Source organism: Nomascus leucogenys, chromosome 11 (assembly GCF_006542625.1).
Source record: "Nomascus leucogenys isolate Asia chromosome 11, Asia_NLE_v1, whole genome shotgun sequence".
NCBI lineage: Eukaryota > Metazoa > Chordata > Mammalia > Primates > Hylobatidae > Nomascus > Nomascus leucogenys.
The window spans coordinates 114,291,027-114,310,390 of record NC_044391.1 but is presented as its reverse complement, the minus strand read 5'-3'; the positions used below and the strand labels follow the sequence as shown (position 1 = coordinate 114,310,390).

The 19,364-nt window shown below is 39.5% G+C and overlaps 1 protein-coding gene across 5 annotated transcripts in view; it reads right to left on the bottom strand.

Annotated features, from left to right (window-relative positions):
• PLAAT1 (phospholipase A and acyltransferase 1) overlaps positions 1-13,224 on the bottom strand; it is a 43,039-nt gene extending 29,815 nt beyond the window's left edge. For 3 of the 5 annotated variants that reach the window (XR_004032363.1, XR_004032364.1, XM_030822993.1), the window contains exon 1: positions 12,727-13,224. Coding sequence is in view for 3 of the 5 variants with exons in the window: in XM_030822993.1 (XP_030678853.1) it covers positions 12,727-13,128 (402 nt within the window). In the remaining 2 variants the exon portion in view is untranslated. Of the gene's footprint in view, positions 1-9,583; positions 9,716-12,726 lie in introns of those variants that run through there. The other 2 variants (XM_003256666.2, XM_030822994.1) reach the window with 2 other exon arrangements.
• Between the last annotated feature and the right edge of the window lie 6,140 nt (positions 13,225-19,364).

Genomic DNA, 19,364 nt, shown 5'->3' with positions numbered 1-19,364 from the left:
AGTTTATACACCATGATTAAGTGGGCTTCATCCCTGGGATGCAAGGCTGGTTCAACATACGCAAATCAATAAATGTAATCCAGCATATAAACAGAAACAAAGACAAAAACCACATGATTATCTCAATAGATGCAGAAAAAGGCCTTTGACAAAATTCAACAACCCTTCATCCTAAAAACTCTCAATAAATTAGGTATTGATGGGACGTATCTCAAAATAATAAGAGCTATCTATGACAAACCCACAGCCAATATCATACTGAATGGACAAAAACTGGAAGCATTCCCTTTGAAAACTGGCACAAGACAGGGATGCCCTCTCTCACCACTCCTATTCAACATAGTGCTGGAAGTTCTGGCCAGGGCAATTAGGCAGGAGAAGGAAATAAAGGGTATGCAATTAGGAAAAGAGGAAGTCAAATTGTCCCTGTTTGCAGATGACATGATTGTATATCTAGAAAACCCCATTGTCTCAGCCCAAAATCTCCTTAAGCTGATTAGCAACTTCAGCAAAGTCTCAGGATACAAAATCAATGTACAAAAATCACAAGCATTCTTGTACACCAATCACAGACAAACAGAGAGCCAAATCATGAGTGAACTCCCATTCACAATTGCTTCAAAGAGAATAAAATACCTAGGAATCCAACTTACAAGGGATGTGAAGGACCTCTTCAAGGAGAACTAGAAACCACTGCTCAATGAAATAAAAGAGGATACAAACAAATGGAAGAACATTCCATGCTTATGGGTTGGAAGAATCAATATTGTGAAAATGGCCATACTGCCCAAGGTAATTTATAGATTCAATGCCATCCCCATCAAGCTACCAATGACTTTCTTCACAGAATTGGAAAAAACTACTTTAAAGTTCATATGGAACCAAAAAAGAGCCCGCATCACCAAGTCAATCCTAAGCCAAAAGAACAAAGCTGGAGGCATCACGCTACCTGACTTCAAACTATACTACAAGGCTACAGTAACCAAAACAGCATGGTACTGGTACCACAACAGAGACATAGATCAATGGAACAGAACAGAGCCCTCAGAAATGATGCTGCATATCTACAACTATCTGATCTTTGACAAACCTCACAAAAACAAGAAATGGGGAAAGGCTTCCCTATTTAATAAATGGTGCTAGGAAAACTGGCTAGCCATATGTAGAAAGCTGAAACTGGATCCCTTCCTTACACCTTATACAAAAATTAATTCAAGATGGATTAAAGACTTAAATGTTAGACCTAAAACCATTAAAATCCTACAAGAAAACCTAGGCAATACCATTCAGGACATAGGCGTGGGGAAAGACTTCATGTCTAAAACACCAAAAGCAATGGCAACAAAAGCCAAAATTGACAAATGAGATCTAATTAAACTAAAGAGCTTCTGCACAGCAAAAGAAACTACCATCACAGTGAACAGGCAACCTACAGAATGGGAGAAAATTTTTGCAACCTACTCATCTGACAAAGGGCTAATATCCACAATCTACAATGAACTCAAACAAATTTACAAGAAAAAACAAACAACCCCATCAAAAAGTGGGCAAAGGACATGAACAGACACTTCTCAAAAGAAGTCATTTATGCAGCAAAAAACACATGAAAAAATGCTCATCATCACTGGCCATCAGAGAAATGCAAATCAAAACCACAGTGAGATACCATCTCACACCAGTTAGAATGGCCATCATTAAAAAGTCAGGAAACAACAGGTGCTGGAGAGGATGTGGAGAAACAGCAACACTTTTACACTGTTGGTGGGACTGTAAACTAGTTCAACCATTGTGGAAGTCAGTGTGGCGATTCCTCAGGGGTCTAGAACTAGAAATACCATTTGACCCAGCCATCCCATTACTGCGTATATACCCAAAGGACTATAAATCATGCTGCTATAAAGACACATGCACACGTATGTTTATTGCGGCACTATTCACAATAGCAAAGAGTTGGAACCAACCCAAATGTCCAACAACGATAGACTAGATTAAGAAAATGTGGCACATATACACCATGGAATACTATGCAGCCATAAAAAATGATGAGTTCATGTCCTTTGTAGGGACATGGATGAAACTGGAAAACATCATTCTCAGTAAACTATCGCAAGGACAAAAACCAAAACACCGCGTGTTCTCACTCATAGGTGGGAATTGAACAATGAGAACTCATGGACACAGGAAGGGGAACATCACACTCCAGGGACTGTTTGGGGTGGGGGAAGGGGGGAGGGACAGCATTAGGGGATATACCTAATGCTAAATGACGAGTTAATGGGTGCAGCAAAACAACATGGCCCATGGATACATATATAACAAACCTGCACATTGTGCACATGTACCCTAAAACCTAAAGTATAATAAAAAAAAAAAAAAACCACAATAAGGGGACCTCAGGAAAATGGTGTAATAGGAGGCTCCCTAACTATCCCTTCTCCTACAAACACACTAAGGAAACACCTACCCACAGATCATTTCTCTCCAAAAGCAAGGCAGAATCCAGCTGAAAGACTCCTACACACTAGACAAAGAAAATATCCACATCAATATTGGTAGGAAAAGTGGAGATACACTCATGCAAAAACCCCACCCTGTGCACAGAGCCTTATAATCAGGAAGGAAACCCCAACTCCTAGTATGGTCCCAAGGAGTGAGGGGCTTGTGTCATACACCTAATGTTCAACTTTCACCATCCTTTTAAAAGGGCTTGGCTCTTAAATCACTGTGTCTGAAAAACAGCAGGGAAAAGGCATCGGAGGATTTCCCTCAAGCACAAAAAAACAAAGGGAGGTTTCAAACCTTGTAAGCTCTGTCAGCTGCTGTAGTGCCCAGGATCAGCCCAGCTTCCAGTCTCTCCCTGGAAAGGGTTTGGCTATATTCTTTTCCAGTAGTTCAATGTGGTTCTGGTCTCTAATACACCGGTATCTGGAAGCCTATACAGCAAATAAAGAATAAACCTCTTCGAGCCTAAACAAGGATAACATTCCCATCTTCTTCCTTAAGTTTGTTCTAGTGACAATTCCAGCCCTACAATTTCTCAAGGGAAAGAGGTTGGAGGCCTCTGCCAGCAAGAACATGCTTTCTTGCCTGGTTTGCTCCTGAGATAAATTTCTGCAATCTCTCGTGAGAGTGAAGCTGGGGGATCTCTCCATGCCTGAGAAGCAAAAAGGGCATTCCTGTATCTTTTTCCCTGGCTTGCTTCTGTGATAACTCCAGACTAGAAGACTCTACCTGCAAGAAAGATCTGAGACTTCTTGCTTTAACAGGAGACAGGCACTCACTGCACTTCTTTCCCCTGCTTGCTCCAGCAACAATCCAGCCCAGCAATCTCTCTGTTGAAAGAAACTGGAGACCTCTGCCAGCAAGAATGGGAGGGATGGCACTCCCAAACCTTTTCCCCTAACTTGTTCTGGAAATAAACTCCTTTAATCTCCAACTGGAAAAAGGCGGGGGGCAGGGGGATAGGGCAGGGCAGGGACTTCTTCATGTCTGAAAGGGACAGTGAGCACTCCTTGCACCTTCCCCTGTGGCTTGCTTTAGTAATAACTCTAGACCAGAAGTTTCTCCCTGCCAGGAGGGTGTGAGATTTCTGCTTGTTCAGACAGGAGAGTGGTCACTCCCCCTACACCTTTTTCTCTGGCTTGTGCCAGCAAGAAATCCAGATCTGCAGACTTTCTCCGGAAGTACTTTCTGCACACACAGAGTGCTCTAACTTTTATAGCCTTCACCCAAGAGACAGGCTCCTAGTCTGGGAGTTGGCAGAGTTCTTCATTTTTGAGTCTCGTAGACAACAAAGAACAAAAACGTGGCTTTTTAAGTTGAAAATGTTCAGGAGCAATCTCTCCAGGTTCAATGTGAGCAGTCTATCAAGCGTACAGGCATCCGCCTCAGACATTCTCCTTGGTATAGGGCACAATGAGTGGGAGATTAAACTCTGCTCTAAGCTTCTCTGCAAAGAAAAAAGAAGCTGGAACACACAACTAACACCTCAGTCTCTCCAGCTTAATTTCAAGGGACTGGCTTCTATCCCACCTCTCTCAAGGCAATGACTTGAAACTCTTTAATTTGGGTTGGCGGCAGGGGGCAAGGGACACTAAGAATAAAAAATAGCAGATTTTACAAGCACAAAGAGGTTAGTGGATTCTAACAATCTTTGATGAGGCTGATTGGAAAGGAACATCTCCTACACAAGACCAGTCTACCAAGACTGAGAAAGGTGGTTCTTTTATCTAATGTGCAGAAAACAACATAGGGAATGGAGGAAAATGAAGAAACATAGAAATATGTTCAAAATAAAAGAACAAGATAAATTAAATTTCCAGAAAGTGACTCTAATGAAATGTAAATATGTGATTTATCTGACAGGGAATTCAAAAGGGCAGTCATAACAATGCTTATTGAGGGAAAGCAATGCATGAAAAAACTGGGAACTTTAACAATGAGACAGAAAATATTAAAAAGTAAGAAACAAACCATCAAGCTGAATAATAATATAACTGAACTGAAAAAACCAATAAGGAGGTTCAACAGTAGAATAAATCAAGCAGAAGTAAGAATTAGCAAACTTGAATACAGGTCGTTGGTAAATCATAATTTGAGGACTGAAAAGAAAAAAGAATGAAAAAGAGTGAAACAGCCTAACAGCCTTAGTGGACAGCATTAAACAGAATATGTGAATTATTGTTGTACAAGAAAGGGAAGAGAGAAAGGGACAGAAAGTATATTCAAAGAAATATAGCAAGTCCTCATTTAATGTCACTGATAGATCCTTGGAAACTGACTTAAAGCAAAACAACATATAATGAAAGGAATTTTTTTCTCATCAACATAATGAAATGACATTGAGTAAAATGATGTTATTCAAAAACCTGCTATAAATCATTTTGCTTAAAGTTGCAGTTTCCAAGAACCTATGAACATTAAATGAGAATCTACTGCAATTGCGAAAACCTTCCTAAGTGTGGGGAAGGAAACAGAAATCCAGAAGCTCAACAAACACCTAACAGGATGAATCCCAAGCAAACCACATCAAGATACATTATAATCAAATTGTGGAAAGCTAAAGACAACCAGAAGATAGGAAAGCTGTAAGGGAAAAGCAACTTGTTACATAAAAGGGGACCCCCATCAGATCTTTCAACAGAAACCCTGCAGGGTAGAAGGGAATAAGATATGGTCAAAGAGCTAAAAGAAAAAAAACCCTGCCAACCAAGAATACTACACTCAGCAATCCTGTCCTTCAGAAAGGAAGAGAGGAAGGGGAGCTTTAAAAAAAACTTTCTCAGATAAACAAAAGCTGAGGGAATTTATCACAACTAGACCTGCCTTACAAGAAATACTAAAATGGGCACTTCACATTGAAGGAAAATATCACTAAGTAGCAACATGGAAATATATAAAAATAAAAACTCACTGGTAAAAGTAAGTATATAGTCAAACACAGAACACTCATACTGTAATGGTAGTATGAAAATAAATTATACCTCTAATATAAAGGTTAAAAGAAGAAAAACTATTCAAAACATATATAGCAACTATACTTTGCTAATGGACATGACAAAAACTATTTAAAAATTGTCAATAAAAACAAATTGTTGGAGGGGATAGTAAAAGTTTAGAGTTTGTACAAGTGATCAAAGTGAAGTAATTCTAAGTTTAAAATAGCTTGTTATTAGTACAAGACGTTTTATGTAAGCCTCCTAGTAATCACAAAGGAAAAATTCTTAGTAGATACACAAAAGACAAAAAGAAAGAATTCAAAGCATACCACTACAAAAAACCATTAAATTGCAAAGGAAGCAAGCAAGAGAGGAAAACAGAAAACAAAAGATCTACAAATTAACCAGAAAACAACAAAATAGCAATAGTAAGTTCTTACCTACCAATAATTACTTTGAATGTAAGTGTATTAAATTCTCCAGTCACAATATATTGAATGGTTCAATGGATTAAAAAAAAGACCCAATCATATGCTGCCTACAATAGATTAACTTCACCTCTCTTAACCTTTAAGAACACACATAAGCTGATAATGAAGGGATGAAAAAAGATATTCCACACAAACGGAAACTAACACAAAGTGGGAGTAGCTATACTTCTATCAGACAAAATAGACTGTAAGTGAAAAACTGCAGAAAGATATGAAAAGTTATTATATAATGATGAAGGGGTCAATTCATAAAGAAAATATAACAATTATAAATACATATGCACCCAATATCAAAGCACCAAATATACAAAGCAAATATTAATAGATCTGATGAGAGACATGGGCTGCAATACAATAATGTCCCACTTTCAACATTGGACAGATCTAGACCAAAAATCAAAAAGGAAATATTGGACTTGAACTATAAGCCAAACGGACCTAACAAATATTTACAGAAAACTTCATCCAACCACAATTGAACATACATTTTTCTCAATTGCACATGGAGTATTCTCCAGGGTAGATCATATGTTATATAACAAAGCAAATCTCAACAAATTTAAGAAGACTGAAATCTTATCGAGTATTTCTTCTGACCACAATGGCACAAACCTAGAAATCAGTAACAGGAGGAATCTTGGAAAACTCTATGTGGAAGTTAAATAACATGTCCCTCAACAACCAATGAGTCAAATAAAAAATTGAAAGGAAAATTTAAAAATATCTTGAGACAAAAAAAAAGAGGAAAAACTCCAAAAAAATCCAAAATGAAAGAGGAGACATTACAACTGATATTGATGCAGGATTTTTTACTCTTTACCTCAGCTAGGTCTGGGCTCTTGTCTCATGACCAGGAATAATTAGGCACGCAGACACTTGAAGAGTGACTGGAGTAGAATTTATTAAGCAAAAGGAATGTTCTCAGCAAAGAGAGGGGTCCTGAAAGCAGGTTGGTCATTGCCCCCTCACAGCTGAATATAAGGGCTTTATATATAACCTGATGAGGCTGAGCTCCCTATCTGTATAAGGCGTGAATTTCTGGTGGCTCCACATATTCCTCCAGTGTACATGTGGGCCCTTAGTCCACTGTGGGCATGTTTAGACAAGCTCCCTGTACAAGTTCCCTTATCTGCACAAAATATCTGGTGTAAGCACTTGTAGGGTGGGTCAGAGGTTCTCTGAGGATCCTTTACTTACTGTCTGCCTAAAGCAAGCTAACTCCTTTCAATATCCCAGAAATATAAAGGATCATAAAAGACTACTATGAACAGCTATATACAAAGAAATTGGATAACACAGAAGAAATGGATGAATCCCTAGAAACATGCAACCCAAGACTGAATCAGGAAGAAACAGAAAATCTGAGTAGACCAATAATAAATAAGGAAATTGAATTGTAATAAACAATCTCCCACCAAAGGAAAGCCCAGGACCTGATGGCTTCACAGGTGAATCCCATTAAATGTTCAAGAAGAAATACCAATCCTTCTCAAGCTTTTCCAAAAAACTGTAAAACAGGGACTACCTCAGAGCTTATTTTATGAGGCCAGTATTACCCTGACATGAAAGCCAGGCAAGAACACCACAAGAAAACTACAGGCCAATATCCCTGATGAACACAAATGCAAAGATCTTTAACAAAATACTAGCAAACTGCATTCAACAGTAAATTTAAAAGATCACTCACCATAATTAAGTGGGACTTATCCCAGGGATGCAAGGATGGTTGAACATATATAAATCAATAAATATGAGCCAGGCACTGTGGCTCACACTTGTAATCCCAGCACTTTGGGAGGCCGAGGCAGATGGATATCTTGAGCCCAGGAGTTCCAGACCAGCCTAGGCAACATGGCTAAACCCCATCTCTACAAAAATACCAAAAGCTAACATGGTGGCATGTGCCTGTGGTCCTAACTACTTGAGAGGCTGAGATGAGAGGATAGCTTGAGCTCGGTGTGGGTGGAGGTTGCAGTGAGCCAAGATCATACCACTGCACTCCAGCCTGGGTGACAGAGTGAGACTCTGTCTCAAAAATAAATAAATAAATACATTAATAAATAAATATACCATATTAACAAAACGAAGGACAAAAACCACACAAGTATCTCAGTAGATGCAGAAAAAACATTTGACAAAATCCAACACCCATTCGTGCTACAAAACTCTCAAAAAATAGGCATAGAAAGAATGTACCTTAACACAATAAAGGCCATATACGACAAGCCCACAGGCACCATCATGCTCGGTGGTAAAAAGTTGAAAGTTTTTCCTCAAAGATTAGAAAGACAACAATGATTCCCACTCTCACAGCTATTCAACATAGTCTGGAAGTGCTAGCTAGAGCAATTAGGCAAGAAGAAGAAATAAAAGGTGTTCATATAGGAATGGAAGAAGTGTATTTCTGTTTGTTGATGACATTAGGATTCTCCTTGCACATGAATTGGGAGAAAACATTTGTAAACTGCACATTTGATATGGGGCTAATATGAAAAATATATAAGGAATTCATATAACTCAGTAGCAAGAAAACAAGTCAATTAAAAACTGCGCAAAGTATCTGAACAGACATTTTACAAAAGAAGAGACACAAATAGCCAAAAGGTAGATGAAAAAAATGCTCAACATCTCTAATCATCAGGGAAATGCAAATTAAAGCCACAATGTGGTATCTCCTCATGCTTGTTAGAATGGCTATTACCAAAATGATGAATGATAAGTGTTGGTGAGGATGTAGAGAAAAGGAAACCGTTGTATATTGTTGGTGGGAATGTAATTTCGTTTAGTCATTTTGGAAAATAGTATGGAAGTTTCCTAAAAAACTAAAAGTCGAATTACCATATGATCCAGAAATCATCCTTCTGGGTATATAACCAAATGAACTGAAGCCACTACGTTGAAGAGATATCTGCACCCCCATGTTCATTTTAGCATTGTTCATAATAGTCAAGATACAGAAGCAACCTATTAATGGATAAACGGATAAAAAAGTGGTACATATACACAATGAAATAACTATACAGCCTTTTACAAAAGGAAATTCCGTCACTAGTGACAACATGGATGGAACTGAGGAACATTGTGCTAAGTGAAATAAGCCAGAAACATAAGAGAAATACAGTATGATCTCACTTACATGTGAAATCTAAAAACGCTGACCTCATAGAAACAGAGTAAAGAGGTCATTACCAGAGGCTAGAGGGAAGAGAGAGAAATGAGGAAAGGGAAGAAGTGGATCAAAGGGTAAAAAGTTTCAGTTAGACTGAAGAAGTAAGTTTTAGTGATTTATCGCATGGCATGCTGACCACACATTATAATGTACTGCATATGTTAAAACAGATTTTTAACATTCTTACCACCACAAAAAATAATAAATTGGTGAGATGATGTGTATGTGCTATGGTTTGAATGTCTGTCTCCTCCAAAATGCATGTTGAAACTGAATGCCTAATGTGGTAGTATTGAGAAGTGGGGCAGGCCTTGAAGAGGTGATTGGATCAGGAGAGCTCTGTCTTCATGAATGGATTAATCTATTCATGGATTACTGGATTAAGGAGTTCATGGATTAAAGGATTATCATGGGAAGGGAACTAGTGGCTTTACTACAGGAAGAGAGACCTAAGCTGAGCAAGGTAGCATACTCAGCTCCCTTACCATGTGATACTCTATACCACCTTGGGACTCTGCAGAGTCTCTACCAACAAGAAGGCTCTCACAAGAAGTGGTCCCTTGACCTTGGATTTCTCAGCCTCCAGAACTGTAAGAAATACATTAATTTTCTTTATAAACTACTTAGTTTTGGTCATTCTGTTACAAATCTGTTATAACAGAAAATGAACTAATACATTAATTAGTTTGATTATTTCTATAATGTATGGATAGATTAAAACATCACATTGTACCCCATAAATATACATCATTGTCAATTAAAAAAATGAGATATCATTACACATCTATCAGAATAGCTAAAATAAAAAACCGTGACAACATCAAATGTTGACAGTGATGCAGAGTCATCGTTGTCATTAACTGGATCACTCATTCACTGCTGGTGGGAATGTAAAATGGTGTAGCTACTCTGGAAGCAGTCTGGCAACTTCTTTAAAAGTTTAGCTTGTAACTACTATATAATCCAGCAATTGTACTTCTAGGCATTTACCCCTGAGAATAAAGACAATGAGGACTTATATCCACCCAAAAACCTGCACACAAAAGCTTATAGCAGCTTTATTCATCATATCCCAAAAGTGAAAACAACCAAGATGACCTTCAAAGCGTGGTTAAAAAAATAAAAAATAAAAAAACTGCGTGCAGGCCTACCATGGAATACTACTTAGGAATAAAGGAAAAAACTATTGACATATGCAACAACCTGAACGTACCTCTAGAGAATTATACTCAGTGGAAAAAATAAAAACACACAATGCCAAAGGGTCACACACTATATGATTCCATTTTTACAACATTCTTGAAATGATACAATTATTTAAAAAGATAGTGAACATACAGTGGTTGCTATGAGTTAAGGAAGTGGAGGAGGCAGTGGGAGGGAAGTGGGTGTGGCTATAAAAGGCCAACATGTGGGATTCTAGTGGTGACAGGTTGTTCTGTTAGACTGTTCAACAACTGCGAGCTGATTATTGCGGTGACCATTTTACAGATGAGGAAACTGAGACTCAGATGAGTTAAGTGCCAGACCTGAAGTCGCACAGGTAGTAAGCGACACAACTGGAATTCAATTACAGGTGTCCCTTCTTATTCCAGAGTCCATGCTCCTTTTTTATACCATTGATTAACATCATTAAACGAAGGAATTTCTACTAAGCAACATTTCATTTTTTCCCCTTCTCAAATACTATTAGATGGAGCAGCTGCAAAAGCACGCAAATACATATTTCATATAACGCCACAGGAAGTTTTTAAATATTCATATGCAGAACCAGAAGGTAAAGTGAAGTGGAATCTTGCTCCAGAATCCCTGCACCTTTCCTGTTGGGGAGTTTCCGGGTGAGGTTAGAACATCTCTAAGGTGCCCAGGCTCAGATTTTAGGCAAATATCTGTAACCTGTCTAAGTGGGTAAATTTTACATGGAGCACATCTACCAATTTCATTCAGGCATATTGTGTAATGTAGTGCTTCATAAGTATGAGAAAACACAGAACCAATTAAGGACTCATTTATAAAATCATCTACTACAATCTTTAAGGTAAAAAATGCTTCATTTTAAGAGTCCATCTGCAAACAATTGTATGAATAGTTTATAATAAAGAGTGGCATGAAGGTTAAGTCTGTAACCTTTGTGTAAGAAATTTCCCATTTCAGCTGGCCAACTGGCAAAACAGGCTGCTGTCTTTATAGCTCTATGTTGGTCCCTGGGGATGCATCAAAAGAAATAAATGTTCCCTGCCTATAGGGACAGGCTGATGAACGTCTGCTTATGCCTAAGAGGCCACCCAAGTTACAGGAACAGGAAGAGCCCTTTTTTAACAACTACTCCCAAGAATGTTACTGGAAGTGTGAAACACAATCACAGGTGATCACAGGCTACCCCTAGTCCAAGGCTTCTAATTTGGTTTGGACCTTTTCCCATTCCAGCTGCACTTTCCATCCCTAATCCTCCTACACTGAGATGTTTCCATGAAGCCCTGTATTCCCAGATTGGCTAATTCATAGATTCTCAGGGCTGCAAAGATCCTTGGTCCAACACTCTCACGCTATAAATGAGGGTTCCACTCCTTGGCCGAATTAACTATCCACTGCCACAGCACTGTCATGCCCTGCTTGGAATCTTCCAGGGCTTCCCACCACTGACTCCCCATCTTGGTCCTCCGCCCTAGACTCCTGGCACCCTTATTAATCCCTACATTCTAGGCAAACCAAACTATCCATTATTCTTCACACGCACAGTTTTGTTTTGTTTTTGTTAATACTGAACCTTCTACCCGGAATGCCCACTTCCAAGTGCCCCAAATGACTCAATCTTAAAAAATCCAGGTGGATGCCACCTCCTCCCCCTCTCTCCTCCACTCCCCAGGTCAGATTGCCTTCCTCCGATTCGCCTTCTTTAGCTTCCACAGGCATCTATCAAATGGCCCATCCACTACCTACACCTGCCTCAGCTACTGGTCTCGGGAATTGTCTCTTGTGGGGCATACGCTATGGAAGGATGCTTCTTGTTTTTCTCTATACCATGTGTCCGATCTTTTGGCTTCCCTGAGCCACACTGGAAGAACTGTCCTGGGCCACACATAAAATTAACACTAATGCTAGCTGATGAGAAAAAAAAAAGCCCCCCCCCAAAAAAAAAAAATTCTCATAACGTTTTAAGAACATTTACAAATTTGTGTTGGGCCGCATTCAAAGCTGTCCTGGGCCACACGCGGCTACTGAGCCACGGATTGGACAAGCTTGCTCTATGCTTTCAGTATCCGGTTAGAGTGCCTCGCACAAATAACTGCGGAGCAAATGTTCACTGAATGAAGGAATGAGGAATCCAAGCCCAGAGAAAACATGGGTGACTTTTTCCAGCACGAGTCATATTAATAGTCTCGAATGCCAAAGGAGTATCACCATCCAACTTTCCAAAATCCAATACAATAATAATTACTTGTATTATTATTCGTATTCACTTCAGTCAGGACAGTAGGTTTAAAAAGCCTTAAACAGATTGGGTTTCTAGTCCCAGCTCTGCCACTTACTAGCTGTGTAACCTAGGAAAGCAAGTCTCTTGCCCTGTGGACTGAGTTCCCCAGTCTGTGAAAAAGAGGAAGGTGGATAAGATCCGTTGTTCTCTAACCATGTCAACTTTTCCCACTTGCCAGTTGGTTAGAACACGGTTGGTTGCCGGGGCACCTCGAGGTCCTCCCCACTCCGCCCAGCACACCTCACTCTCAAGCCGGGGTCGTCTTCTCGCACCGGGAGGCAGCTGCGTGTGTCCTGGGGTCTCCCTTGGCCTCGCAGCTGCCGACCTTGCCGCTGGCGGCCGCGGGACGACTCCATCTGTAGCCGGGAGAGACCCGGGAGGCAGGCGCCAGCCACCACTCAGGGCCGTCCTCCAGGACCAACGCCAGCACCAGCGCCGCCACGCTGAAACGGTCCCGGCGGTCCCTCCGCGGCTGTGAGACGCCCGCACGCCAGGGCGCCGACGCGCTGGGCCCGGCGTCCGGGCGCTGCCGAGCCGGCACGAGGCTCTGACCATGGGGGAGCCGCCCGCTCCGCCCAGGAGGCGGGGCACAGTCGCTCCGGCTAGACCTGGCTTGGCCCAGAGCCCCCCCTTCGTCCGCCCGCCCGGGGCCCGCACCTTCTTGCTCCCCGACGCAGCCGCCTCCGCGCGCGCGCGCGCGCGCAACGCACACGCTCCAGCGCCTACGGTCAAAGCGCAGCGCCCGCGCCGCGTAACCAATTATGCCGTCCCCGGCTCCGCACCCGCGTCTTGGACGTTCCCGCGGCAAACTTTTATGGCACCAGGCGCTGTGCTAGGCGCCGCGGTTATAAAGATAATCGGTTCTGTTGAGCCCAGAAATGTTCAGGTACACCCATCATGAATACACCCACTCTAATAGCTCAACACAAATTCCCTTAGGGCCCAAGGGATCATGGTACCTGCACCCCAAGAAAGCCTCTCGGTCTTTGAGTCAGCAAAGTGGCGGAGGAAGGACTGGCCCTAAAACAACCTCACTGCTTACACACACCACACACCACACACCACACACACGCCAGATAGCCAGCAGAGACCTCCAGGATATGGCTGTGAGTTTAAAAATAAAGCTGGGGCAGGGAGAGTATCCTTTTTCTCACTGCTAAAAAAAGAGGCCAGGAATACTAACCCAGCTAAGTAAGCAACCCTTGAAGACTAAGTGAACTTTATGGAGCGCTGCACAGGACGTTGCTTCAACCTAGTCATAACTTAGATTTTTATTCTGATGTAAATGGAATCGCAGCTAAAAGGATTTTTTTCCCACTTATTTGAAGGCTAAAATATCTCACTATTTTTCTGTGTTTTGTCATAATGGGATAACAACTACCTAAATATGCAACTTTTTTCGTAAAGCTATTGGGTTGTGTTATGAAGGTTAAGGGTGAATCTGAGTGATCTGAAACTTCGGGTCTGGATTGGCATCTTTGGAAACAGTACACAGAAGGACATTGAAAACATGTAATTATTGACAAAGTGGAAACTAGAACACTTGAGAAGTTGTAGCTTTTTTTATGCATTAATATTTTCTTACATGTTCCTTAATGTATATCCAGAGTTATAAGCTGAATCAGATATGCCTTTCGATACCCTTTTAATGTCTCAAAGAGAGCCAGAAACATGCATTTGCTTTATGTTTCTCAACTATTTCAATTGAGTCATCACTGTAGGAAGTGGTTCATGATTTTATACAGGAGAGTTATTGTGAGCATTTGTAAAGCCATCCTGCTTATGAGCTAAATTTATTATGTTTGCTGGGTTAATCTGTTTTCTCTAATCAAACACTTAATCATCCAGTCTCCTCTCTGCGTTATGGATTCATGAATGTGAAGTGAGGAGAATTGCTCAGTCAAGGTAAAATGATAAATTATCTTTTCATTTTCAGAGTATTTGTGATCAGATGCTTCATAATAGAATTAAAATGAAATAAATCTTGTAATTTTACTTCTAGATTCCTGCCAGGTACAGATAAAACGCATTTGGTTAAGAACAAATTCAATACAATGCCTGAGTGGAATTTATAGGAGAAATGTAGAAAGCGTTGTAGTTCAGGAGAGCCCTGAGTTCTCTCTTCATTTCTATGGAATGGAGAGAGAGTTGATCAATCGGTGGTACTCTACGGATGAGCAGCAGAGAATTAAGATTTCCATTAAGAAAGAATGAGGACTTAGCCTTAGACAGTAATAGGCAAAGTTTGTCTTAATCTAGAGCTGTAATCTGAGACCTCAGGGGCTGTGATTGGAGCAGATGTTCAATTACACTTAAATAAACAGTTCCTATTATTTTGGCCATCATTAAGTGAAGCCCTGTGTGTCTGGCATTCTCTGTTGCTGCCTAATTTTATAGTAAGAGTTGAAACATATTGAAAAAAGCATGATGGAGATGACTTAGTCCTGTTTGTTGTTGAGTGAATAAAGTTCACATTCCAGAAAAAGCCCTAGAAGGTAACAAAAATTACAATTGGCCTTTTTTAACACACGGAAACTCGAACCAATTGGCATTGTGTGATATTAGACAGAGGCCTCAAACAACCCTGTATGTTTTGTGCATATTTTACAATTAGCAAAGTGCTTTGATTCTGTTGTCTCATTTGATCCTCACAGCAAACTTGTGACTGCTCAGGTCCTGGCAGTTGGTGTGAGGCCTGAGATGTGGAGCTCTGTATTCCAGGTCTCCTGGGGTAGAACTGAAGTCAGGCTTCTTAGGCAAGAGCTCTTCCCCTACCCAGACTCCCTCTTTTATCAGACGGCAAAAGAAAAACCTTTTTTTTAATAGGTTTTCGAAACCACAAAAATAAAAGAGCTGCACAAATAACTGAAATATTTGCCAAGATAATGCAGAGATGGTTGGCTACGTTTTACGTGAGCTAGTAAGAGTTGAGACAATCATTCCAATAGTTCCAACCTCAGCCCCTAAAATCTATGCTGTAAAAGTAAAAGCTTTTTTCTTGACTTGAATGTCCAGGCCACCTGCCTGCTCAGACTGGATTTTTTTCTGTACAAATTACTTAACCCTCTAATTCAATCTGCTTTGTATATTTTTGGTCAATATCATTGGAACTGAAAATCTGTTTGCTTACAGATTTTTCACGTAGTGCACATCCAAGCTAGGTAATGTCTCTGCAACTGCTGCTTCCTGATGATTATATTCATTTGAAATGACTAAGCTTGGTAAATTAGGCTAAGTCAAGTCTGTGGAGCAGTCAAGGGACGAATGAAGAAAAGAATAATGTAATGGAGGCTACACCAGAGACACAGAAATCTATCAGCATGTGGCAAGGAAGGAAGAACATGGCTATGTCTTCTATATAAAGAGTTGCCTGCATTCTTCTCAGAAAAAAAAAAAAAAAAAAAGACAATGGAAAAGTAATGAGTCATGAGTCTTGGGTTCTAAGCCTGGTTCTACCATTTGCTAGTATGACAAGAGGCATGTTTGTTAAACCTCTGAGCCTCAGCTTATACATATACGAAACAGGAAAAATAGTAACATAGCCTGCCGTCTTCACAGGTTTGTGAAAAGGTCTTTTAAATATCCAAAAAGCTTAGTATGTATAAGAAAGATTAAATTTAAGCTATGGGTATAACACAAAAATATACTTGAAAATTATTCTTAAATTTCACCATATTTAGGAAGCGGCTAAATATAAACATAATATTCCTACTTCTACATTTCCTATTTCTCTCTTTGCATTTTAAATTCAGAGGAAGTTATCTTATTTATTACTTGTAACATTTAAATAGTATACATTTCTGTCATTTAAAAGCGGTACTGACAATGTTTTTAAACCTTTATTATCTTTTATTGGTCTAGTAAAGAAAAGTGCATGACTAAAAACAGGCCACAAATATCGATGATTTTGGGGATTTCACCCTACAGGAAAATCATACAATGCATTTGGAAAAAGGTAATTCTGACTTGTCCTCTACAAAATGCTAAATTTCTGCACAAAATCTTAAAGCACAAGTGTTTACAGGATTCTTGGTGACAAGAAAAGTGGTAGTAAAGGTGCTTTAGCACTAAAATTCATGTATCCATGGAAACCTGTGAAGTTCTGTAAGCACACACACACATGGCCTGCAGTATATATTGAAGAGCTAAGACAGCGATCAGTGGGTTACTATGCTGTGAAAAGCCGACTGATTGCTGGGAGCTGCTCTGCGCAGGCCTGGATGAGGTTGTTTTTCCCCTGCTAAATGTAATTACAGAGAAATTCAGAAATCTCAGATATCACTGAGAAAAAAAAACATGTTTACTTATTTATACGTACTTGTACCTTTCAGAATACAGTGTCCTTTTTTTACAGTGTCAGATTTTTTAATCAGAAAAGCCTTGAAAAGTCATCAGCATTTCCCTTTCCCACACATTTGTAGCCACAGTCAAAAACTCTCTAGTAGATTTTCCATGTGTGCAAAGAAAGATATTTCTTGAATGTTAGGAGAGAATATCCCCAGTTTTTTCCAAACTGATTATTCCTGGGTATTTAAATATGTTTCTGGTATTTTCTAATGTATAATGATTTTGAAAGCAAAGAGCATGATGATATTTGGGGGAAAGAATCACCTGCAAATATCTGAAGTGTTTATTTAACCACAGACTGATACTCTAATAAAATAAAGAAGTAATGCTATTTCATAAAGGCATATTCATACAGCATTCTTTTATTAAAACATACATCTCATCTCATTTAATCCTTACATCAATCTCAATGAGTATTATTATGCCCACGTTCTCTTCCATTGCCAGGTCCCGGATTCTTTCTCAAATCTTATTCTAAATTTTAATAACTTGGAAATGGTCTGTTTTTGGGTTGAAACAGAGGTAAAATTATTGAGTTCTTAAAAGTACTTCATGTTTTATCCCCACACTTTTCCTTTAAGTTTTTTTTTTTGTGTTTGGTCTTCTAAAGATGGACTGTTCAATATGATAGCCATTAGCCATATGTGATTACTGAACACTTAGGGGCTCACGTGAAATAATATTTGAATATATTCATTTAAATAGTAAATGCTAATTTCACCTGTTTTAAAAATTGTTTTAATATGCTTACTAAAATATTTTAAAATATATATGTGGCTAGCATTATATTTCTACTGGACAGCACTGCTATTATCCAGAGCTTTCAAAAGGAGTCTCGTTTTTAAATCATTTAGTATATGCCAGACTTTCTCAGTCTTGCAACTGACTTGCCATACTTTTCACCAGAAACAATGAGATTAGTTCACACTGATTGTTTTCACCTAAAAGAAGTGCTTTAAATTATCTTAATTTTATGGGCCAGATTTCTCTTCTTTTCTCCCATACGATTCTCCGGCAAAATCCAAGTAAGCAAATCAATCTTGTTTTTTTTGTTGTTGTTGTTTGTTTGGTTGTGTTTTTTTTTTTTAGCTCTCTGGGCCTCAGTATTTGTTTATTCTAATATATTTTTAATGGAGTTTAATAATTAAGTAAATTATGTAGATAAACTCTCGTGCAAGAGTTTGTAATGATCCAAGACTCTGGTGATTTAGTTTGAACTCATAAGACTGGGGGGAAAAAAAGAGAGCACATTGAAGAAATAATAGTTTGCTTCCAGTTGTATTAGGAATACTTTCAGCTACAAGTAAGAGAAGACCACATTAACAGTGGCTTAAACAACAGAGGTTTATTTTTCTCATATATTAAGAAGTCTGAAGATAGGATCTTGCTGGATTGATACTTTGCATCAAATCCCTCAGAAAAACTTGTTGGTTTAACCTTTAAAATATATCTAGAGTCCAACCTTTCTGCCTACCTCCATCACTTCCACTTGTGTCCAGAAACTCTTCTTTTAGTAACATTTTTCTAGCTTATCTGTCTGTTTTCTTCCTTGTTCTCATTTAATATTTGCTATATCCAGCAGCCAGAAAGGTTCTGTTAAAATTTAATAGCATGGGCTGGGCACTGTGGCTCACCCCTGTAATCCCAGCACTTTGGAAGGCCAAGGTAGGTGGGTCACCTGAGGGCAGGAGTTTGAGACCAGCCTAACCAACATGGTGAAACGCTGTCTCTCCTAAAAATAAAAATTAGCCAGGCGTGGTGGCACGCGTCTGTAATCCCAGCTACTTGGGAGACTGAGGCAGGACAATCGCTTGAACCCAGGAGGCAGAGGTTGCAGTGAGCTGAGATTGTGCCATTCCACTCCAGCCTGGGCAACAGGAGCCTAACCCCGTCTCAAAAAAAAAAAAAAAAAAAAAAAAATGTATAGCTTCTTGCTGTCTGTGCTCAAAATCTTCCAATAATTTCTTGTCTTTCAAAATAAAATCTAAAATCATTACTATAGCTTCCAGGCCTCTAGAAGATCTGAACCTTGGTGAACTCTCTAATCTCATTCCCTTCATTTTCCCTGTTGTTCACTCAGTTCTTGCCACTCTGGTCTTCTTGCTACTTCTTGAATATGCTGAGTCCGTGCCTTCCTTCAAGGCTTTTGCATATGCTGTATCCTCCTCCTGGAGCACTCTGCCCCGCTTTCCAGTATCTGCATGATTTACTCTCTCATTTTCTTTATGTCTCTCAAATGTGATTTTATCAGTTAGATATTCCTTTATAAACCTACATAAAATATCACCCCATCGCTCTTCAGCTCCCTTACCCTGCTTCATTATTTTAACTACAGCTCTAAACGCTACCTGATATATATTTATTATTGGCTGTCTTGCTCCTTATTAAAATGTAAGCTCCCTGAAAACAGGGGCATTGTTTTTACATTTGAATTCCTAGCACTA